Here is a 24,838-nt window from a genome sequence, read left to right as displayed (position 1 = left end):
GAAGACTCTTGAGAGTTCCTTGGACTACAAGGAGATCCAACCAGTCCATTCTAAAGGAGATCAGTCCTGAATATTCATTGGAAGGACTGATGTTGAAGCTGAAACTCCAAAATTTTGGCCACCTGATGCAAAGAACTGACTCATTTGAAAAGACCCTGATGCTGGGAAAGATTAAAGGTGAGAGGAGAAGGGGACGACAGAGGATGAGATAGTTGGATGGCATCACCGACTCAATGGACATGAGTAAACTCTGGGAGTTGGTGATGGACAGGGAGGCCTGGCATGCTGCAGTCCATAGGGTCGCAAAGAGTCAGATAAGACTGAGCAACTGAACTGAATGTGTTAAAAAAAGCAATTTTGTAAAAACTCAAAAGCATGAAAAGTGAACTGGGGATGTCACCCTTATGTAGACCATCCTTCCTGCCCCCACCGCCCCAACTGTGGGAGCGCTGGAGGCATCCAGGCCTTCACAGAACACAGTCTGGAAACCTCTCCGCCAGAGCGTCTTAAGTCCTTTTCAACCACCATCCACGATTCTAAGTTCCTCGGTTTTAGCAGGGACAAGTGAGGCCCAGCAGGAAGAAAACTAAGGAGTAAGTTCTTACTTCTGGGCCTTAGGTAGTACAGTGGTAAAGAATCCTAGTGCCAATGAAGGAGTCTGAAGAAATGCAGATTTATTGCTAGGTCAGGAGCATCCCCTAGAGAAGGAAATGGCAACCCACTCCAGTATTCTTGCCTGAAATCCCATGGATGGAGGAGCCCCAATGGGCTACAATCCATGGGGCTGCAAAGAATTGGACACAACTGAGCGACTGAGCAGGCAGGCCCGTGGTGTCACCCAACCATTCCAAGTTCTCTTTACTTCCGAAGTTCTCTTTACTTCCGAATATGATTCCACCCAGATGATTAATATGTAAGCATTTACAAGTTGTTAATTTTAAAAGCCCAGTTTAGGGTGGAAAAGTCAGCATCTCTCTGTCCTGTCTCTTTAACCTTGTCCGTACTTCTGAGTAGCCCCTGAATAGTAAGCCAATATCCTTGGATAAGGCTGTAACTCTCAGCCTTCTCACTCACCTTCAAATAATACATGGGCCGGCTCTCATAGGTCACTCCTAGGAAATGCTGCGTCACCACTTCCGTGTACTTCTCCCTTATCTCACTCATCCACTGGTAGATCTGAAACAGCCAGGGAGGGCTGACGTTATCAATTAGAAGATCCTTTGCTTGCTTCTAATTAAGATAATTGTTTCTTTCATCAAGATACTGAACTCTCAGCTCTTGGCTGTTCATTAGCACACAAATGAAAGACTAAACCAATGAATTATAATTGTCCCTTCTCCCATATTCTTTAAAGATCTACTCTACCACCCAGGCTAGGACACCCTGTTGAACTTCACAAATAAATGATAGAGAATGATCAAGTTCAACGATGCAGAATAACACTTCCGAAACATTGTCCAGTCACACAATTTTCAGATAGCCACCAGACTTCTGGACTTTGCTGTGGCACTCAGTCATGCCAGAAATTTCAGGATAAGCTTCTTTTGTGGGATCTTCTTTGAATCCCCAAAATATCCTTTGTTAATGTCCATGGATCCAAAATTGGAGAAGAGTCTGGGTATGCCCCTTCGCAGAACAGTGAAATTTCTAAATCAAGACCAAGTTAATAACTTTAAGGAGAGAATGAAATAAAGTCCTTTAAGGGTCCTTTAAGGGAGAATGAAATAAGCAATTAACCAAGATAAGACATATTAGGACAGTCCTCAGCATATGATACCCTCCACATTCAATTTCTGTATAGCAGAATTATCTGAATGATAAGAATTATGGTAAATGATAATAATTAATTTGGCATAACAAATTCTATTTGAATTTCTGTGTCTTAATTGACTTTGTCTCAATTTTCTCTCAATTCTGAGACAAATTTCTGTGTCTCAATTGACTTTCATCTTTAGCATGGAATATCTATGGATAAAATGCATTATTATAACAGTAATAATACTTAACTGAGGGAAGAGATTAACAGCTCATCACATGGGTACTATATGCTTTTCTGTGATGAGACAGGATCAGATGCAGGGCCCTGAGTCCTGGGAGAGGTATAAATAGCACATCACAGTTGCAGCTACCATTTTATTTATTGCTTCATCAGTAAAAGTGTAGCCTATTTCATTTACTCTCACAACCAAACTGCAGGAGAAGTACTGCTATTCCTTTTTCATGTATAAGGAAACTGAGGAACATAGAGATTAAATGTCTTGGACAAGGTCACAGAGCAAGTAGCCAAGCCAAGTATATTTCATCTCTGATACAAGCCCATACACTTCTCATGGATCTTACTGGATCTTGTTTAAAAAAGAAAATCTAAGAAACTTTAGTATTTTGGGGTGAATGTTACAGAAGAAAGTGTAAATTCTTTCTTGTACTCTTTGAAAAAAAAATCTGGAAAATATTAATATATTCCCCAAGACTGAGGAAATAAGTGGCAAAACCTTGCTGGAGGGCAATTTGGGCATTTATATAAAAAATGTAAATGATTGTTTAACCCAGTAATTCTATTTTTAGAAATGTTTACTTCAAAAGAAGTGTTACATAATACCACATACACACACCACATATATGCATATATACTTTTTACTGTATCCAGTTTCAGAAACCATTAAACATATCTTCATAGCAATACAAATATTTCTTTCGAGAGCTGTTGCCTGTGTTTCTTGTATCCTACCAGAAATACCACCCTTTCAGCTAAACAGGATTCAATCAGAAGGCTTCTCCACCTGTGTTTTACATCCATATACACACTGATCCTGCCCTACTTAAAGCAGTTAAAAGGCTTGATGAACGAGAGTAACATTTAATTTTGATCCATGTTTACACTAGAAAAACTGATTGGGGCATTCTTTTTCTTTTTTTTTGTTTTCTTTTGGTTGTTGATTTGCCTTTTTATTTCTGTCACTAGATTTGTATCTGTAATGATGATGGTCACAGGATGATGTTTGTGAATCCCTTGGCCTCAGCGCACAGACAAATCTCAGCTTCGCATTCTGAGGCCCTCTGGTCTGTAGATATTAACAGGGATATGAACTATCCCTTGCCCACCGTAAAGCAGTTGTAACCGCCACCAACCCCACCCCCCCCATGTGTCCGTGCTTACCTCCCCCATGGGGTGATATCTGTTATAAGAATATGTCTCCAGGATCCTCCATGGACTCACTACTTTATCCACAACTTCTTGTCTCTGTTGTGTGAGGGATCTGCAAAGACAAAAAGCAGCCATGAAACCAGGATACCATGAGGGTTGGAAGGTTGATGATAAAAGTAGTGGAAACCAACATGCACAGCACCTTGAGGACGAAAGTCAGTCCTCAAGTCTCGTCTCTGGAGCTTACAAACTGTGAGACCATGGGTACCACTGAGCCCCTCTGAGCTACAGTTTCTTCATCTGCAGGTTGGGGACTTTGCAGGGAGGCTGGGATAATTCAGAGAGATAATAAATCTCTCACTTTTCTGGAAAACTCTAAGATGAGGTATTCTTTTTTTTTTTTTGCCACACCCTGAGGCATATGGTGAAGGCAATGGCACCCCACTCCAGTACTTTTGCCTAGAAAATCCCATGGACGGAGGAGCCTGGTAGGCTGCAGTCCATGGGGTCACTAGAGTCGGACACGACTAAGCGATTTCATTTCACTTTCATGCATTGGAGAAGGAAATGGCAACCCACTCCAGTGTTCTTGCCTGGAGAATCCCAGGGACAGGGAAGCCTGGTGGGCTGCCGTCTATGGGGTCGCACAGAGTCCAACACAACTGAAGTGACTTAGCAGCAGCAGAGGCATATGGAACCTTTGTTCCCAGACCAGGGATCAAACCCACGTTTCCTGAACTGGAAGGTGAAGTCTTAGCCACTGGACCACTGGTTAAGTCCTAGGATAAGGTATTCTCTTTTTAAAAAATAATTTTATTTATTTATTTTTGGCTGCACTGGGTCTTCATGTTGCTACAAGTGGGCTTTCTCCAGTTGTTATGAGCAGGGGCTCCACTCCAGCTGCAGTGCTGGTGTTTCTCATTGCAGCAGCTTCTCTTGTTGCAGCTCCCAGGTTCTAAAGCACAGGCTCGATAGTTCTGGCATACGGGCTTAGTTGCTCTACAGCACACAGAATCTTTCCAGACCAGGGGTCAAACTGCATCTCTTTTTTGCAGGTAGATTCTTTATCACTGAGCCACCAGGGAAGCCCCAAAGTATTCTTATTACTCCCATTTCAGAGATGAAGAAATTGAGTCACAGGGAAAGTATTATTAGGACTTAAACTCTGACAGCCTGAGTGAAAATCCTGAAGTATTAACCACACTACTGTATACAGTTGTAAGAATCTTAATGCAGTGGTTTATAATTTTTAAAAACAAGCTTTGTTTTTTAGAGGAGTTTTAGGGTCACAGCAAAATTGGATGAAAAATACTGAGAGTTCTTATATACTTACTGTTCCCTGCCCCTCTCCGACACACACAACCTCCCCCATTACCAACATCCCACACCAGAGCAGTCTGTTATAATAAACCTACATAGACACATCATTATTTCCCAAAGTCCATAGGTTACATGAGGGTTCACTCTTGCTGTTGTACATTCTATGGATCTGGACAAATGTATAATGATGTGTATCCACCATTATATTAATAGTATCATACAGAAGAGCTTCACTGCCCTAGAAATCTTCTCTGATCTGCCTATGCATCTTTCCCTCCCACCTAACCCCTGGCAACCACTGATCTTTTCAGTTTTAGTTTTGCCTTTTATAGAATGTCATGTAGTTGGAATCATACAGCATGTGGCCTTTTCAGATTGGTTTCCTTCACTTAGTAATATTTTAACTTTCTTCTATGTCTTTTTAGGGCTTGATAGTTCATTTCTTTTTGTGCACGCTAAGTCGCTTCAGTCGTGTCCAACTCTGAGGAACCCTATGGACTGTAGCCTCCAGGCTCCTCTGTCCATGGGGATTCTCTAGGCAAGAATACTGGAGTGGGTTGCTGTGCCCTCTTCCAAAGGATCATCCCAACCCAAGATCGAACCCAGGTCTCTTATGTCTCCTGCCTTGGCAGGCAGGTTTTTAGCACTGTCTGATGTTCTACTGTCTGTATTACCACAGTTTATTTATCCATTCACCCACTGAAGGATATCTTGGTGGCTCCAAGTTTGGGAAGTTATGAGTAAAGCTGCCATATACAGCTGTGTGCAGTGCTTTGTGGACGTAAGTTTTCAATTCATTTGGATCATACCACGAGCATGTTTGCTAGATCCTATGGCAAGAGTATGTTTAATTTTGTAAGAAACTACCAAATGGGCTTCCAGAGTGACTGAAGTGACTGTGCCATTTCGCATTCTCTCCAGCAAGGTTTCCTCTGTTTATTTGCCACCTGAGTATCTTCTTTGGTGAGATGTGTCCATTCAAGTCCATTGTCCATTTTTAAAATCAGGTTGTCTCTTTGTTGTTGTTAACAAGGAGTTCTTTGTATGTTTTAGATAACTGTGCTTTATCAGGTATATCTTTTGCAAATATCTTCTCTCATTTTGTACCTAGTCTTCTCCTTCTCTTGACATTATCTTTCAAAGAAGTTTTTAATTTTAATAAAGTATAGGTTATCAATTATTTACTTCATGGTTCATGTCTTTGGTGATGTATTTAAAAAATCATCACTATTTCCAAATTTATCTAGGCTTTCTCCTACATTATCTTCTAGGACTTTATTGGTTTTACATTTTACATTTTTTAGGTCTATAATCCTTTTTGAGTTAATTTTTGTAAAGACTGTAGGTCTGTGTCTAGATTCACTTTTTGTGTGTGTGGATGTCCAATTGTTCCAGTACCATTTATTGGATGTTTTCAAATTTTTTTCCCTGCATCTACTGACATGATCATGTGATTTTTAAATTTTTAGCCTATTGATGTAATGGATTACATTATTTGGTTATCAAATGTTAAACTAGGCTTGCATATCTGGGATAAATTCAGTCAGTGGGCCTGGTGTATAATTCATTTTATACATTTTTGGATTTAATTTGCTAGTGTTTTGTGGTGCATTTTTACATCTATGTTCATGAGAGATATTACTGTATAGTGTTTTTTCCCTCATGCTGTCTTTGATTGGTTTTGATATTTCAGTTCAGTTCAGTTTATCAGTCGCTCAGTCGTGTCCGACTCTTTGTGACCCCATGAATCGCAGCATGCCAGGCCTCCCTGTCCATCACCAACTCCCAGAGTTCACTCAAACTCAAGTCCATCTAGTCAGTGATGCAATCCAGCCATCTCATCCTCTGTTGTCCTCTTCTCCTCCTGTCCCCAATCCCTCCCAGCATCAGAGTCTTTTCCAATGAGTCAACTCTTCGCATGAGGTGGCCAAAGTACTGGAGTTTCAGCTTTAGCATCATTCCTTCCAAAGAAATCCCAGGGCTGATCTCCTTCAGAATGGACTGGTTGGATCTCCTTGCAGTCCAAGGGACTCTCAAGAGTCTTCAACACCACAGTTCAAAAGCATCAATTCTTCGGCGCTCAGCTTTCTTCACAGTCCAACTCTCACATCCATACATGACCACTGGAAAAACCATAGCCTTGACTAGATGGTCTTTTGTTGGCAAAGTTATGTCTCTGCTTTTCAATATGCTATTTAGGTTGGTCATAACTTTCCTTCCAAGGAGTAAGTGTCTTTTAATTTCATGGCTGCAGTCACCATGTGCAGTGATTTTGGAGCCCAAAAATATAAAGTCTGACACTGTTTCCACTGTTTCCCCAGCTATTTCCCATGAAGTGATGGGACCAGATGCCATGATCTTCATTTTCTGAATGTTGAGCTTTAAGCCAACTTTTTCACTCTCTTCTTTCACTTTCATCAAGAGGCTTTTTAGTTCCTCTTCACTTTCTGCCATAAGGGTGGTGTCATCTGCATATCTGAGGTTATTGATATTTCTCCTGGCAATCTTGATTCCAGCTTGTGCTTCTTTCAGCCCAGCATTTCTCATGATGTACTCTGCATATAAGTTAAATAAGCGTGGTGACAATATACAGCCTTGACGTACTCCTTTTCCTATTTGGAACCAGTCTGTTGTTCCATGTCCAGTTCTAACTGTTGCTTCCTGACCTGCATACAAGTTTCTCAAGAGGCAGGTCAGGTGGTCTGGTATTCCCATCTCTTGAAGAATTTTCCACCGTTTACTGTGATCCACACAGTCAAAGGCTTTGGCATAGTCAATAAAGCAAAAATAAAGGTTTTGATATTTGGTTGGCCTCAAAGAAATTAAAAAATATTCCCTCTGCTTCTATTTTTTGGATGAAATTGTAGAGATACAACCTTTTCCTTAAATATTTCATAGAATTCACCAGTGAACCCATCTGGGCTTGGTGCTTTCTGTTTCGTAAGGTTATTAATTCAATTTCTATAATATATATTCTTTGTTGCTTAGTTGCTAAGTCATGTCTGACTCTTTTGTCACCCCATGGACTGTTTAGCCCACCAGGTTCCTCTGTCCTTGGGATTTCCCAGGCAAGAATAATGGAGTGGATTGGGTTGCCATTTCCTTCTCCAGTGGATCTTCCCAACTCAGGTATAGAACCCAGGTCTCCTGCATTGGCAGGTGGATTCTTTACCACTGAGCCACCTTGGAAGCCCATAATAGATATAGGCCTATGTAATAGATTGCCAGGTATGGCTTATATTTTAACAAACAGTTTGATAAAAGTATTCAATGCCTCTCCTTTGTGCCAGATATTGTGCCAGAACAATAATGCACACTATATGATTTATTCTCATTTCAACTCTGTGAAATGTCATCATGCATGTTTTACAAATAAGGAAATTAGGCCAAGAGAAACCAAGTAACTTGCAGACAGTCACAGAGTTAGTAAGTCATGGAGCTAATTCTCTGTCTCCAATCCACACAAATGTTTGAGGAATGTTTTGTTTCCCTAACTAAAAGTCTTTACCTAAGTTAAATGTAGGGTTATATTTTCATTATGAGAGCATAGCAATTGATCATTCATTTACCCAATAACTATATTTGGAGTGATTTCTTTCTATGTTAATAGCACTCAGTTCAGTTCAGTTCAGTCGCTCAGTCGTGTCCGACTCTTTGTGACCCCATGAATCGCAGCATGCCAGGCCTCCCTGTCTATCACCAACTCCCGGAGTTCACTCAAACTCATGTCCATCGAGTCAGTGATGCCATCCAGCCATCTCATCCTCTGTCGTCCTCTTTTCCTCCTGCCCCCAACCCCTACCAGCATCAGAGTCTTTTCCAATGAGTCAACTCTTCACATGAGGTGGCCAAAGTACTGGAGTTTCAAGTTCAACATCATTCCTTCCAAAGAACACCCAGGGCTGATCTCCTTCAGAATGGACTGGTTGGATCTCCTTGCAGTCCAAGGGACTCTCAAGAGTCTTCTCCAACACCACAGTTCAAAAACATCAATTCTTCAGCGCTCAGCTTTCTTCACAGTCCAACTCTATAGGACTAGGATGTGAGTTTTTGGTGAAGCTAGGGTGTGAACTTTTGGATCGAGAGAAAGAAATGTGTTAGTGATCTAATGAGATAATGTTTCAATGATTTTATGTATTTTCACACATTTTTTTCCTCTGAACATTCTGGCATTATATTAGTCTCATTTTATAATCTGTAAAATGGGAATAATGCCTTTCCAAGGGATTTTTATGAGGATTAAATTAGTTAGTCCATGTTTTAAAATAAGCTAATCTCTGGAACTTCAGTTCAGCTCAATTCAGTCGCTCAGTCATGTCCAACTCTTTGCGACCCCATGAATCGCAGCACGCCAGGCCTCCCTGTCCATCACCAACTCCCAGAGTTCACTCAGACTCATGTCCATCGAGTCAGTGATGCCATCCAGCCATTTCATCCTCTGTCCTCCCCTTCTCCTCCTGCCCCCAATCCCTCCCAGCATCAGAGTCTTTTCCAATGAGTCAACTCTTCACATGAGGTGGCCAAAGTACTGGAGTTTCAGCTTTCGCATCATTCCTTCCAAAGAAATCCCAGGGCTGATCTCCTTCAGAATGGACTGGTTGGATCTCCTTGCAGTCCAAGGGACTCTCAAGAGTCTTCTCCAACACCACAGTTCAAAAGCATCAATTCTTCGGCGCTCAGCCTTCACAGGCCAACTCTCACATCCATACATGACCACTGGAAAAACCATAGCCTTGACTAGACGGACCTTTGTTGGCAAAGTAATGTCTCTGCTTTTGAATATGCTATTTAGGTTGGTCATAACTTTTCTTCCAAGGAGTAAGCGTCTTAATTTCATGGCTGCAGTCACCATCTGCAGTGATTTTGGAACTTAGTTAATGCTTAATGTAGGTTAAAACAAAGTAGCAATTCAAAACAATGCTAAGTAAAAACTCTATTTTGCTACAATAATATTGAAAATAATAATTATATGGAGAATAATTTAGCCACCTAACTGATATTATCTTCAAGCAATATCAAACTACAAAATATTTTGATAAATTAATTAAAACTCAAGTTCCATTCACATCAATATAACTCCAATGTAGAACTGACTACATTTAATTTTTTAATCTGTTCAATTAGCACCATGTACCATAATAATCACCCACTGTAGTAGAAATCAATTTCTCTACACAATTCCATGATTTTAATTGTTACCATATTAATAATAATAATCTGAACTTAGCAGAAGCTCTTTATCTTCAAAACTGTAAATGTTTTATTGTTAAATGAGCAGTACTTCATTTAGCTTGTCCAAGAAAAGCTCACAAGATATGATTGTCTAGATAATTAGTTAAAACAATGAAATTAATTTTGAAAGGAGATTACAAGAAACAACTGCTATTAAAATTGCAATTGTTGTGGAGCAATACACTTTTCCACTCAAGGAGGAATTTCTAACGCTTATCATTTATTTGATTTTTAAAGAAAATCAGAGTGCTTCAGAATGAACAATTTCAGTTTAAAAATACTATAAGTGTAATATGTTGAGGCTGATTATTTACAAAACATATTAACATTTTATAAAGAAAACACATACATCCCTTGGTGTTTAAAATTTTTTAAAATTTAACTTACCGATAAATTTTCAGAAGCTCATTTCATCTGCTATTATCAAATAATCATCTAGTATATATATGTTATAGTAACATTTGTTAACCCTTATTGGGCACTATATTCTAGGCACCAGTCTAAACGTTTACATTATTATCTTATCTAATTCATTCAACAATCCAATAGGCAGGCACCCTTGGGACTCTATGCAAAAGTGATAACATAGTAATAGTAATAGAATGTAGATTTCTTCCTTACAGAGCTTAAAATCTACTTAAGGAAGTGAGATATAAATACATGAAAAGCAAAATAACTTAGCTATTAAAAAATATAAAATGAGGTATGATAAGCTAGAGCCTAATTACCAATTAAATAGTGCACTAAGTATATTGAGGACAGGAGAAGGAGAATTCCAAACTGAAGAGTAGCTGGTTATAATAACAACCAATATTTTACAAGCAGTTATGTATGTCAGCACTGTTCTAACTCTATATATAGTTCTAACAACAATCCTTAAGGTAAATACTAGTGTCCTAGGTTGTTGGATTTTTTTTTTTTCTCCTCTGAAGATTTTGTTACAGAGGCTAAATTAGACATTTGTGTGCGTGCTAAATCGCTTATCATGTCTGACTCTTTGCTTCCCCATGGGCTGTAGCCTGCCAGGCTCCTCTGTCCATGGGATTCTCAGGCAAGAATACTGGAGTGGGTTGCCATGCCCTCCTCCCGGGATCTTCCTGACTTTGGGATCCAACCCACAAATCTCACATCTACCTGCATTGGCAGGGGGGTTCTTTACCACTAGTGCCACCTGGGAAGTCAAATTATACATTCATTATACTCTAGAAAATATGCATAAAAATGTTTATTAGCCTTTTTTTTTCTTACTGATCTCTAATTTGGACTACAAGAAAGCTAAATAAGTATTAGCACTATAAATGCGTTGGGACCTAGTTTCAGTGCTTTTGCAGAATGGGGAGAGGAGAGGAAATGAAGCTAATGAGAAGAGTCCATTCAGCCCTTCCTTCTCACTCCTCACACTGACTGTCCAACTGGGAAAGGAGATCACTGCAGATGCTTTCCTGTGCGGTTGGGACCAGGGATGGTGGTTGTTCAAGGCAACATGGTTATTTCCATCACATAGTTCAGCAAAGGTCTGTTTCGATCACAGTCATCTACTTGGTAACATAGGAAAGTGAATACACTAAAAAGCAGTCCTGGCAGCTGGTGAATTTCTGTTTCAACTGAGCTGGTATTCCCAAGCAATTTCACAATATGGAAGGGAATAAATGAAAGGTCACTGGACACTATCAAGCACCGACCTTCAACTTTGCCCCAGTTAAATGTCTGGAAAATGTCCAAGCCCAGCATTGAATGACTGGGTCCATACAATATGCAAAAAAAAATGTGAACCATATGAGATTTGAATGAAAACCCCTAATATTAGAAGTGCTGATCATTTTACATGACATTAAACATAATACTTATATCTCAAAACCCCAAATGTTACTTAGTTCAAGCAACATATAAACCATATACTTAGAAAAGGCAGCTTCCTGTTTCCAGGCAATTTCTTGGGTGATGCATAATACATGTAGAGAGGGAAGGAAAAGCTGTCTAATCCCCCGAATTATCACCAGTCTCATCTCACGATCAAATGAGAAGATTATTGTACGTTGTGTATTCTTTTTGAATAGGAATTCATAAAATGTTTAACAGAGAAAATGATCTCTTGGGGTACATTATTAATAAATACTGCAGATCAAAGATTGTCTGATGAAATTTTTTTTGGAATGTTGAAAGAGGCAAAAAATCCTAATGTATATTGAGGCAAATTTTGTATTTAAATACTTAGGAAACAGTTACATGAATATTTCATGACAGTAATGTATTTTCAATTTTTTTCTCTCTTACAAAATTAACATTTGCTTATAAGTGGAAAGTTAGGAAGTACAGAGAGAAGAAAAATAAAAGAGAGAAAGAAGGAATAATCCCATCGTCTTCATTCTTCAGTTAACCACTGCTGATATTTTGACATATTTCCCTTCAGGCTTTTATCAGTGCATATTTTTTAATAAACACAGTGCAAATTATATCTATATATAATTTTGGTTTTGCTTCTTTTTATTATATATTCTACCAAAGACATTTCCTCAAACTAATAGAAACTCATTATAAATATTTTTATTGACTGCATAGTATTTTACAGTAATTACTGGAGCATCTCAGGTGGTGTTAGTGGTAAAGAACTCACCTGCCAATGCAGGACATGTAAGAGATAGGGGTTCAATTCCCGGGTTGGGAAGACCCCTTGGAGGAGAGCATGGAAACCCACTCCAGTATGCTTGCCTGGAAAATTCCATGGACAGAGGAGCCTGGTGGGCTACAGTCCAAAGGGTTACAAAGAGTTGGACATGACTGAGCATATGGAAGCATCCATCCTTGATTCATAGGCTTGATCCAAATGATTCTACATATTGGGAGTATGTAATATATATAATAGACCACCTCCCTAAATGATCAAGGGAAAGATTACAAAGCTTGTCATCCTTGTTAACTGTAGATTTTCTGGACTACTATTACATCAGATATTCAAGATGGTTTTAAAAAAGGCAGAGGAACCAGAGATCAAATTGCCAACATCCTCTGGATCATCGAAAAAGCAAGAGACTTCCAGAAAAACATCTATTTCTGCTTTATTGACTATGCCAAAGCCTTTGACTGTGTGGATCACGATAAACTGTGGAAAATTCTGAAAGTGGTGGGAATACCAGACCACCTGACCTGCCTCTTAAGAAATCTGTATGTAGGTCAGGAAGCAACAGTTAGAACTGAACATGGAACAACAGACTGGTTCCAGATAGGAAAAGGAGTATGTCAAGGCTGTATATTGTCACCCTGCTTATTTAACTTATCTGCAGAGTACATCATGAGAAACGCTGGGCTGGAGGATGCACAAGCTGGAATCAAGATTGCCGGGAGAAATATCAAAAACCTCAGATATGCAGATGACACCACCCTTATGGCAGAAAGTGAAGAACTAAAGAGCCTCTTGATGAAAGTAAAAGAGGAGAGTGAAAAAGTTGGCTTAAAGCTCAACATTCAGAAAAAGAAGATCATGGCATCCAGTCCCAACACTTCATGGCAATTAGATGGGGAAACAGTGGAAACAGTGACTGACTTTATTTTTCTGGGCTCCAAAATCACTGCAGATGGTGATTGCAGCCATGAAATTAAAAGACGCTTACTCCTTGGAAGGAAAGTTATGACAAACCTAGACAGCATATTAAAAAGCAGAGACATTACTTTGCCAACAAAGGTCTGTCTAGCCAAGGCTATGGTTTTTCCAGTGGTCATGTATGGCTGTAAGAGTTGGACTATAAAGAAAGCTGAGAGGTGAAGAATTGATGCTGTTGAACTGTGGTGTTGGAGAAGACTCCTGAGAGTCCCTTGGACTGCAAGGAGATCCAACCAGCCCATCCTAAAGGAGATCAGTCCTTAGTGTTCATTGGAAAGACTGATGTTGAAGCTGAAACTCCAGTACTTTGGGCACCTGATGTGAAGAGCTGACTCACTGGAAAAAACCCTGATGCTGGGAAAGATTAAGGGCAGGAGGAGAAGGGGACGAAAGAGGATGAGATGGTTGGAAGGCATCACCGACTCAACGGACATGGGTTTGGGTGGACACCGGGAGTTGGTGATGGACAGGGAGGCCTGGCGTGCTGCAGTTCATGGGGTCGCAAAGAATCGGACATGACTGAGCGACTGGACTGAACTGAACTGAACTGATTACATCACACAAAGTATGTAAGGAGGATCAAAAATGGCAGCTAACCTATGTTTTGAGTTGGTAAGAGCCATACGAAAGTGGGCATTATTTTATGTCAGTAAATAATAATGAAAATGAAAACCATCAACAAGGACCAGGACTAGGAGATTTGAAATGTTTTGCTCAAGAGCTGGGATGAGGAGCTGTGCACTGGAAGCCATCTTGTCTGATTCCCCATATCTGAGCCAAATCACTTCCATAATTTAACTTGGGCTTGTCAATCATTTTTAAAATAAAAATTTTATGTATCTCCTTTATAGATATTTGCAAAATGAAGAATAATTGAGGGAAAAGGAAAGGAATTACCAGCCAAAGATAACAGTGTCCATTTTGGTACATACCTGGTTTCTTCTATTTTTTTTAAGTATTTTTATTACATTTTGTATTCTGCATCTTTCTTTTAGCATAAAACATGTCTTTTCCCATGCTATTAATTTTTTCATAGTTATTATTCTAGTGGATAAATAATATCCCACTGTCATATGTCATGTATCAATATTTATATCCTTTAATATGGGGCACGCAGGTTGTTTCCAAATGTTATAATATTTAATATCATGTTTATCTTATAAATAAAGCTATATCTCAGTGCATATGATTCTTTCCATAGTTTGTTTTCTCAATATAAATTTACAGAAGAAGGAATACTGATTCAAAGAATATGTAAGTTTGAAGGTTTGTGATATTTTAAGCAAGTTTTTTATTCCAATCAAAGTCCTGTAACATATGTAAGTCTTTGTCTCTGATTTATGAATGAAGAATCTCAGAAGAGAAGATAAATGCAATATCTATATGAAACCCAAGTAAAGTAATGAAAACATGAGATGGTGATATAAACAGCTTTAGGTATCACTAGATCCTGGACTTCCTATATATACCTGAAATCAGACTGTCTATGAAGCTGAGGGACAGGCTGAGGTCATACAGTTAATCTGGGGCAAAAATTGGACTGGATTTCTCTGTTCAGTGAGAGCGTGTTTGCTGTAGGATTAGATTAAACATGGAACTAAAGGGGAAACACTGTTTATAACCACACATGCATGATGAGATATAGTAAATGTGCAGAATAATAAACTATGTATAATATTAATACAGGAAAATATACTTTATTTTGAAACTACACATACACGCAATGTTTATATATATTATATATTCAAAAAAGTTATTCATTATGAGTGGAGAAAGAACACAAAATGGGCAAATGACATGAATGAGCAATTTATAAACATAAAATGAGTAATAAATAAGACAAAATACTTAACCTTATAAGAAATCAACAAAATGAAAAATAAGTAACTGTGGGTATTTTTCACTTGTCAAGTTGGAAAATGCTTAAAAAGTGCTTTCATACACTGTAGCTGGAAGTGTAAACTGATGCAGCTTTTCTAGAGGGCGGGGGTAGCAAGATTCTTGAGCTTTTTGCAGCTTCTAATCCAGTGATTCCACTTCTTATAACTTATATTAGAGAAATAATAAAAAATTTGCAACAATAACAACAAAAATTATCATATGGCTGGATGTGCATCACAGCATTATGTATCAAATGACAGTAGAAATCACTCTGCCTTATAGGGTAGCAATGATGGACTATTATTAGTGATTGCATTATGCTTTCAATAAGTTATGAATGCCATAAGAAATTTTGTATAAGACAACTTAACTGAAAAATGTTTGCAGTAGTACTATATGCTTAATTAGCTATCTCACTATCTATTCAAAAACATCAACAGTAATTATGTCTTAGTGAAATTGTTTGGTAGTTTTAAACACTTGAAACATTTTCTGAATAATTAGAATAATGTGATTTATAAACGGAGAAATTATGTAAATGAGGGATATAGAATTTTCATTACAGTTTTCTTTTTTCAATTACAAAATATGACATATCTATTGGTATTTATCATACACTGTGCTAGGAAATCTTTGTTGAAGATCTATATATTTATTTAAAGATTATTAGAGTAATGCTCTGGAGAAGGGAATGGCTCACTACAGTATTCTTGCCTGGAGAATCCCATGGACAGAGGAGCCTAGTGGGCTACAATGCATGGGGTTGCAAAGGGTTGGACATGACTGAAGTAACTTAGCAGCAGCAGCTGCAGAGTAATGCTCAGTTTGATTCCTGGGTTGGGAAGAGCCCCTGGAAAAGTATTCTTGCCTGGAGAATTCCATGGACAGAGGAGCTTGGCAAGCTACAGTCCATGACGTTGCAAAGAGCCAGACATGACTGAGCAACTAACACACACACACACACACACACACACAGAGTAATGCTCAATGATAAAATTTCAGTCATTATTATTCTTATTTCATGGTGGTGTGTGTAATGGGTAGGAAGAGTGGATAATCCAACTGCACTGATATTAAAAAGAAGCTTTCCATTTAGACAATCCAAATCATACCAGTCACCCCTCCTTCCACTTCATACTCACCTATCGTATCCCAACCAACCAGGAACCAGCATACCCAGCAGATAAAAGGTTCCAAGCAGAGGTTTCATTCTTCTGTAAAGAGAGCTAGAAAATCCTGTGCTTCTCGTGCAGGTCAGTGGATCCTGTGTCTCTGAGAATGCATAAGGCATAGGCTCCCACAATCAAGATAAGATAAGTCAGTTACTGGATGTCTCAGCAGAAGTTAATGTGTGAGCAGTTGCTTCATTTACTCCATCATGTCTTCAAATAGCTTTTTTTAAATAGTGGAAAATTATTTGACTTTTTTCTCCTTTAAAACCAACTTTATCAAAGCTCTTGGCTCCCCCAGATCCAGAAAGAAGTTTCTTCCCTGTGTAAAGTCCTCAGTTCTAGGAATCCCCATCACCCATATTCAAGAGCAGACTACTCCTGCTCTTTCTTCCACACAGGTCATTGAGTATAATAGGGGGTGTGTCTTCTGCTCTGGTCATGGTGGGCATGATTATTATTCAGGATCTTCACTTCACTCTGCAATCTAAGGCTTTATCTGGGGTCAAATGTCTTCTCTTATTCTGATGGACCACATCATCAGCTCCTTAAACCCAGGCCTCTCCATATATGAGCAATGAAAATGTTTTAAATCCTTTCCCAAGTGGATTTCCCCATACATTCTTCTTACATAAAGGACTCTTGTCAGACACTGCCTCCCACCCCCATGTTTTAGACAAACCCAGGATACGCCTTGAATCTCAAACAGTGACCAATAAAACAAAGGTTCAAGTTAAGATTACTGATTAAAATCTAACTGAGCTAGGCAAATTTTAGTGCAGAGACGTAAAGGGTTTAAACAGAGTTCTTAGCATGTGGGTTGTGTATGTTCGTTGTTCAGTCGTGTCTGACGCTATGCAGTCCCAACAGGTTCCTCTGCCAATGGAATTCTCCAGGAGATCTTCCTGACTCAGGAATTCAACCCGGGTCTCCTGTATTGCAGGCAGATTCTTTACCATCTGAGTCACCAGGGAAGCTCAGTAGTAAAGAATCTGCCTGCAATGCAGGAGACATGGGTTTAATCCCTGAAACAGGAAGATCCCCTAGAGGAGGAAGTGGCAATCCACTTCCTGAAAAACCTTGCCTGAAAAATCACATGGACAGAGGACAGTAGCTGGCTATAGTCCAAAGGGTCACAAAGAGTCAGACACAACTGAGCCACTAAGCATCTCCCCTCATGGTGGGGGTTAGGGTTCTAGCATTCGGGGATCCTTCTAAATCCTTTGCCATGTATGATCATTCATCCATTCATTTATTCTACGAAAATGTCATGAGTACTCACCAGGTACCAAGCACTATTACAAAGATCAATACATACAAGATGAATGAGGTTCTTTAAATGGAATTCACAGTAGAATTGAGAAGAGAATAAGCAAGTTCACAAACAAATAATACAATTTTGAGTAAAGGAAATCAAAGTAAGGAAATATATGGGCCAAGAATATATTGAGATAGAGAGCCATTCCTGACTGATGTAAGACAGTTCTGAATGATGTGGTTCTTCAAAGGTCTGTAGAAAAGGTATTTTAAGTAAAGGGGGCCAAACATGTAGGGAAGAAATGAGCATGGCATGATAGAGGAACTGGAAGAAAATCAGTGTTTAAGTGAAGTGGGAGCAAGAGAGAGTGATGGAAAATGAAGTCAGAGAGATAGGCAAGAGCCAGATCTAGTAGAAACCATGGGCCACAGTATGGACTTAGGATTTTATTCTAAGAAATCATTGAACAAGTTGTGTTTTGATATTTTTATTTTTAATTAATCTTATTGATGTAAAGTTGTTTACAATGTTGTGTTGGGCTACCCAGGTGCCCCTAGTGGTAAAGACCTGCCTGCCAGTGTGGAAGACATAACAGACATGGATTCAGTACTTTGGGCCAACTGATGCAAAGAACTAATTCATTGGAAAAGACCCAGATGCTGGGAAAGATTGAAGGTAGGAGAAGGGGGCAACAGATAATGAGATAGTTGGATGGCATCACTGATTCAATGGATGTGAATTTGGACAAGCTCTGGGATATGGTGAAGGACGGGGAAGACTGACATGCTGCAGTCCATGGGGCCTCAAAGAGTCAGACTGAGTGATTGAACAGCCTCAATAGGTCACCACAACTGAACAGCCTCAACAGGTCACAACATGTACTGAGTAGAGTTCCTTGTGCTATACAATATGTTCACATTAGTTATCTATTTTATACAAGTAGCTCAATATTTAAAAAAAGCAACCAAATCAAAATGTGGGCAGAAGACCTGAACAGACATTTCTCAAAGAAGATATAGAGATGGCCAATAAACACATGAAAAGATGCTCAACATCACTCATTATTCAGTTCAGTTCAGTCGCTCAGTCATGTCCGACTCTTTGCGACCCCATGAATCGCAGCATGCCAGGCCTCCCTGTCCATCACCAACTCCCAGAGTTCACTCAGACTCACGTCCATTGAGTCAGTGATGCCATCCAGCCATCTCATCCTCTGTTGTCCCCTTCTCCTCCTGTCCCCAATCCCTCCCAGCATCAGAGTCTTTTCCAATGAGTCAACTCTTCACATGAGGTGGCCAAAGTACTGGAGTTTCAGCTTTAGCATCATTCCTTCCAAAGAAATCCCAGGGCTGATCTCCTTCAGAATGGACTGGTTGGATCTCCTTGCAGTCCAAGGGACTCTCAAGAGTCTTCTCCAACACCACAGTTCAAAAGCATCAATTCTTCAGCGCTCAGCTTTCTTCACAGTCCAACTCTCACATCCATACATGATCACTGGAAAAACCATAGCCTTGACTAGATGGACCTTTGTTGGCAAAGTAATGTCTCTGCTTTTCAATATGCTATCTAGGTTGGTCATAACTTTTCTTCTAAGGAGTAAGTGTCTTTTAATTTCGTGGCTGCAGTCACCATCTGCAGTGATTTAGAAGCCCCCAAAAATAAAGTCTGACACTGTTTCCACTGTTTCCCCATCTATTTCCCATGAAGTGATGGGACCAGATGCCATGATCTCCATTTTCTGAATGTTGAGCTGTAAGCCAACTTTTTCACTCTCCACTTTCACTTTCATCAAGAGGCTTTTTAGTTCCTCTTCACTTTCTGCCATAAGGGTGGTGTCATCTGCATATCTGAGGTTATTGATATTTCTCCCATCACTCATTATTAGAGAAATGTAAATCAAAAGTACAATGAGATATTACCTCACACCAGTCAAAATGGCCACCATCAAAAAGTCCTAAATCCTGGAGAGGCTGTGCAGAAAGGAACCCTGTTACACTTTGGTGGGAATATAAAATGATATGGCCACCATGGAAGTCAGTATGGAGATTCCTCAAAAAATTAGGAATAAAACAACCATATGATGCAGAGATCCCACTATTAGGCTTGAACACAGAAGAAACCAAAATTGAAAAAGACACATGTACTCCAATGTTCATTGCAGCACTATTTACAATAGCTAAGACATGGAAGCAACCTAAATATCCATCAACAGTGAATGGATAAAGAATGTGGTACATATATACAATGGAATATTACTCAGCAATGAAAAGGAATGCATTTGAGTTAGTTCTAATAAGGTAGAAGAACCTAGAGCCTATTATACAGAGTGAAGTAAGTCAGAAAGAGAAAACAAATATCATATATATGCAATCTAGAAAGATGGTACTTATTAACCTATTTTCAGGGTAGCAATGGAGATACAGACATAGAGAACAGACTTATGGACATAGGTTGGAGGGAGGAGGGAGACCTGGGGACGAATGGAGAGACTAACATGATAGCATATACCCTACCATACATAAAATAGATAACCAATGGGAATTTGTTGCATGACTCAGGGAACTAGATCAGGGGCTCTGTAACAACCTAGAGGGGTGGGAAGGGGTGGGAGGTGGGAGGGAGGTTCAAGAGAGAGGAGACATATGTATGCCTATGGCTGACTCATGTTGATGTATGGCAGAAACCAACACGATATTGTAAAGCAATTATCCTTCAATGATAAATAATTAAATTTATAATAAAAAATGAAGACAGAAAGAGCAGTGGGGAAGGTTACCACAGCATTCCAGGGGAGAGATGAAGGGGCCCAGTGCTAAATGTCATGGACCACATGGTAAGCCATGGTTGCACTGGGAATTTATTTTAACAGCAGACTAACACATATGCTTTTGGAATAAATACAAAGTATGAGGGAATTAGGAAACTCAAGAACACCTCCCAGATTGAAGGCCACGAAATGGATTGAATAGTAGTGACTTTTTATGATATGGGGGAAATCAAAGGAAGTGTGACTCTGAGGGAATGGAAAGTCAAGATTCGATTTAGGGTTGATAATTTTGAGATGTTTCTTAGACACCCCAGGACTTAGAAATGGGCAGCAGCTATAGCAGGCTGGATCTCAAAGGAAAGCTGGAGTGAAGTGCATACATTTGTGGCTCTCTGGGATGAAAGAGCTGGTGTTTGAAGCCACCCAGAGGAGCCCTTCTAGGGGCCAAGTTTAGATAGACTGAGAAGGGAAGAACAAGGACTGAGGTGTAGGTCAGTATAACATTTAGAGATTGTGGTATAGAAGAGGAGAAATCAGCAATGGAAATTAAGAAAAAACAGCCAGTGAGGTATATAAAAAACTGAGAGACTGTTGTGTCCCAGAAGTCAAGTGAGAAGAGCATTTTAAGAAAGTGAGAGTTACCCACTGGGCCAAATCCTGTAAAGACGTCAAGTCTGATGAGGGCTGAGAACTAGCAGGATAGAGATTCATGGAGACCTTGAAAAGAGCAATTTCAGTCAGTACATGGCATGTGATAAGACAAAAGTCAACTAGAGTTGGTTCAAAAAGGACCAAGAAGAGAGAGGAGGTGGGGAGTACAGAAAATTCTGCAGCATGCTTCTGTGGCCTAATAGAAACTTCACTGTTAATAATCTTCCTTCATCCCCCTGGGGAAATTGTCAATTTGGAAATCTTGAATTTGAATTTTGATGGTGTTCAGAATGAGAAGTAAAATGCAACCCTTGTGATATTCTTCCCCTTACCTGATGCACAGACAGGTCAGCAACCTGGGTGGTCCTAACTCTGAAGCAAATGTTTTCATTGAGCTGAGAGCTCCACAGATGGAGAGAGGAACATAGGAGATAAGGGTGTTTTCTTTCCATGCTTCTGCTAATTGGAAGGGGACCCAGATGGACTCAGTGATGCATGGGTAGTTTAAACAAAAAGCAAGATTAAATAGGCTTTTCCCCTCAATAGCTATGCAATCCCATGCAGTCATTCTGAAGAAAAAGAATATAAATAAAAATAAGAAGTACATGAAATGCATGATCAAATAATGCATGCAAATTGTTAATGGAAACCTGCAAATAATTTTTAAGAATACATTGTGAGGACGTTTGGCAGTACTACACAGGGTTTTCACTGATAATTGGATTTTCCTCAATCCCCATGTCCAATTTCACTGTAATATGTAGTCTCCTGCCAACCCAATGGTCAAAGATTATCTTTCTGCAACCTTATGGAATGCAGGCAGTAACCTAGAGCACTCGGGGCCAATGAACTGGAACCACGGACTCCTCACTAACAAGCGTGAATTATTATCATATCTTTTCTGGTGATTAGATTATTCCTTATCATTGTGTTTTATAGCTTTCTAGTTAGTCATCTCAACACAATTTATTCACAATAATAGTGTTTTTTATTATTGCTGTTTTATAGTTCTTATAGCAGTAAAATTTATTCTCAACTCTATTATTACAATATTCAACTACTAATGGAATTCTTGTTTTTATTTGATTGTGTTTTAAAGCCATAACAATAAAATTTACTCCCCAAAATTATTACTGCAAGTTTTATGTTCTCTAAACTACTTGATAGAATGCCTGCAAACACATGTGGTTCTTTAAACCATGTGAGAGAAGGCCTGCCAAAATGTAAACATTGTTTTAAAAAGAAAAAGGGAGAAATTAGTTCCTATTATGGTGAGATCCATGTCCTTTGATAGAATAAGTAATAGGGTGAAAGAAATGCAAAGAATCTTAGAGACTGCTGATATAGTGAAAGATATATTTCTAATTGGCAGGAATATCTCTTTAAAAAATCAACCTCTTTTTATTATTTGCCAAGCCCTAGACAATCCCACCATCTTTATCCTCCAAAATAATATACTGTCAAAATCAAGTCCATGATTTCTCATGGCTGGTGGCCGTATTAGTTGGCAAGAGGATGCTATGAAATATCATAACCAAAGGCCATGGTTATCTTGAAGGTAAACAGTTTCAGTGACTTCAGAAATGGAAGGCACACAGCCAAGCTGTCTCACTACCTCTGCTGTCCCTTAGTTGTTCTTATTGACCCTGAACCCAAGGACATCACAGTGAACCTCATCACTTGCCAGGCACCTTTTATGCCTGCAACACTGAGTCAAAAGTCCATAACATAAATTATGGTCTATCCAGTGGAGCAAAGTATCATTAAGACTCAAGAAAGAGGTGTGTCTGACTGGTAGAAATTAGGGTTTATTAAAGGACTTCATCTCAGAAGTGTAAGTTAAATTAGGAACAGAAGCAAATTGGGTAGAGATACAGGCTAGTTGTCACTCACAGATTGTGGCTGTGGTAGCAAAGAGGCAAAATCTAGATTTGGTTTCTGAGGTAGCACCATGGATAAGTTTCATGTTTTGAGAGAACCTTCAGAGACTGCTGCTGTCAGGCGATACATGAGTGTATAGGTGGATAGTTAAGTGGGTGGATCCATGGATTCATGGATGGACACATGAATCTGTATCCATGTTCTTGTCAAATGACATAAATCTTGGCTATGTCTACCATCTCATGTATACAGCTAGGCACTTAGCTCTCTGTTTCTATCTGCTTCCCTTTTACCAGCTATAGCAGCTATGGGAGCACCCCCATTGAGATTCACTTCCAAGAAGGAAACTTCTGCCAATCTCTGGCTGTGGATGCCTTCAGAATCTTACTCAGTATTCAAGGTAAAACTATGCGCTACCTGGACATCCCCCAACCAATGATAGAACGCAGATATGGCGTAAGAGCTCTCCCTTGTATATATGCAGGGTTATTCTATGAGCAATATTCTTGGAACTGCACCATGGCCTATTCAATCCTCCTTTCTTCCCTCTCTCTTTAATGAGTGTCAGAACTGCATCAAGTTCTGAAGGTTCTCCTGCTTCCTATGCCTTTTGTCTTTCACAAGGACTACCCCCTATAAATCTTTTCCACTTCCAAGTCCATCTTGGCATCTACTTCTCAGATGATCCAGCCAACACACCAACCAGATTCCAGGACAAATGAAAATAAGTAAACACAATTGCTCTTAGTCTTTTTGGACTTCGTGAATAATTAAATGCAGAAACAAGGCTGAGGTTTGGAAGAATGGGAGCAATCCTCCATGGCCAGATCTTATCAGGCTTCCAAAACACAGCCAGCAAACTACAGAAAATTACACGCTAGCTAAATAGCACCACATACTAGTTGGCTTTAAAAAATGTATTTTTTTTTTTTTTATCTCATTGCTTGCTTGCCCTGTCTACTTTGTTCCCAATACTGTATGGCAGGTCCTCTATCTTTTTGTGGAGATAACAAACTGTTCTTTATTTCTTTTTTGTGCTAAAGTATCTTCTGTTTAGGTCATTAGGGGAAGAAAGAGGAAAAGGAAGGAAATATAGGCTCTCAAGTGCCAGGAGTGTAGATAGGAGGGTAAGGAGACTGAAGAGCTACTAGTGAGGAGCTTGGGTTTCCTCCAGAAATCCCAGCAACCTGCCTGGAGGTGAGATGGGCATAGAACCAAGGTATGGTAAGGGCAGTTAGCTTAGGAATTAGCCCTTTGGGTACTTTTCCATCTCTTTCACAGTTGGATAGTACCTCATTCCATATCAGCTACCAATTGGTTTTCAAAAACTGTTTTTGCTTCTTATGAGTTTAAACAAATCAAATTAAAAAGAAAAAAATAACACTTCTGATTTATCACCATCAGGGCTTTGTCAATGGTGATATTTAAATGGAAGGCATTCAAACGGGAGGCAAAAGATATGGAGACAACCTAAGTGTCTGTCAACAGATGAACCAATAAAAAAGATTTTATGTAGATAGAGAAATATATAATGGAGTATCATTCAGCCATGAAAAAAGAAAGAAATCCTGCCACTTGCTATAACTCAGATGGAACTTGAGGTCACTAGGCTAAGAGAAATAAGTCAGAGAAAGACAAATATGTTCTTACTATATGTGGAATCTAAAATAGCCAAACTCAGAAACAGAGAGTAGAATGGTGGTCACCAGGGAATGAAGGTTGGGGAAAAAGAGGAGATTTTGGTCAAAGGATTCAAAATTTCAGTTAGAAGATGAATAACTTCTGGGGATCTAATGTACAGCATGGTCATTATAGTTAATAATATTGTGTTATATGCTTGATAGCTGCTAAGAGAGTAGATCTTAAATGTTATACCACAAAAAGAAAATGGTAATTATGTGACCTGATGGAGATGGAGATGATAGCTAACATTGTT

The 24,838-nt window shown here is 39.3% G+C and overlaps 1 protein-coding gene across 1 annotated transcript in view; it reads right to left on the bottom strand.

Moving 5' to 3' along the window:
• The window catches only part of CPO (carboxypeptidase O), a 32,297-nt gene extending 15,911 nt beyond the window's left edge, over positions 1-16,386 (bottom strand). The window contains exons 1-3 of the mRNA XM_055573269.1: positions 16,319-16,386; positions 3,158-3,257; positions 1,075-1,176 (exon numbers count right to left, since the gene is read on the bottom strand). Coding sequence (XP_055429244.1) covers positions 1,075-1,176; positions 3,158-3,257; positions 16,319-16,386 — 270 coding nt within the window. The remainder of the gene's footprint in view (positions 1-1,074; positions 1,177-3,157; positions 3,258-16,318) is intronic.
• Positions 16,387-24,838: the final 8,452 nt, after the last annotated feature.

The sequence above is a fragment of the Bubalus kerabau genome, chromosome 3 (assembly GCF_029407905.1).
Source record: "Bubalus kerabau isolate K-KA32 ecotype Philippines breed swamp buffalo chromosome 3, PCC_UOA_SB_1v2, whole genome shotgun sequence".
NCBI classification, from domain to species: Eukaryota; Metazoa; Chordata; class Mammalia; order Artiodactyla; family Bovidae; genus Bubalus; species Bubalus kerabau.
This window is presented reverse-complemented; position numbering and strand designations above follow the sequence as displayed.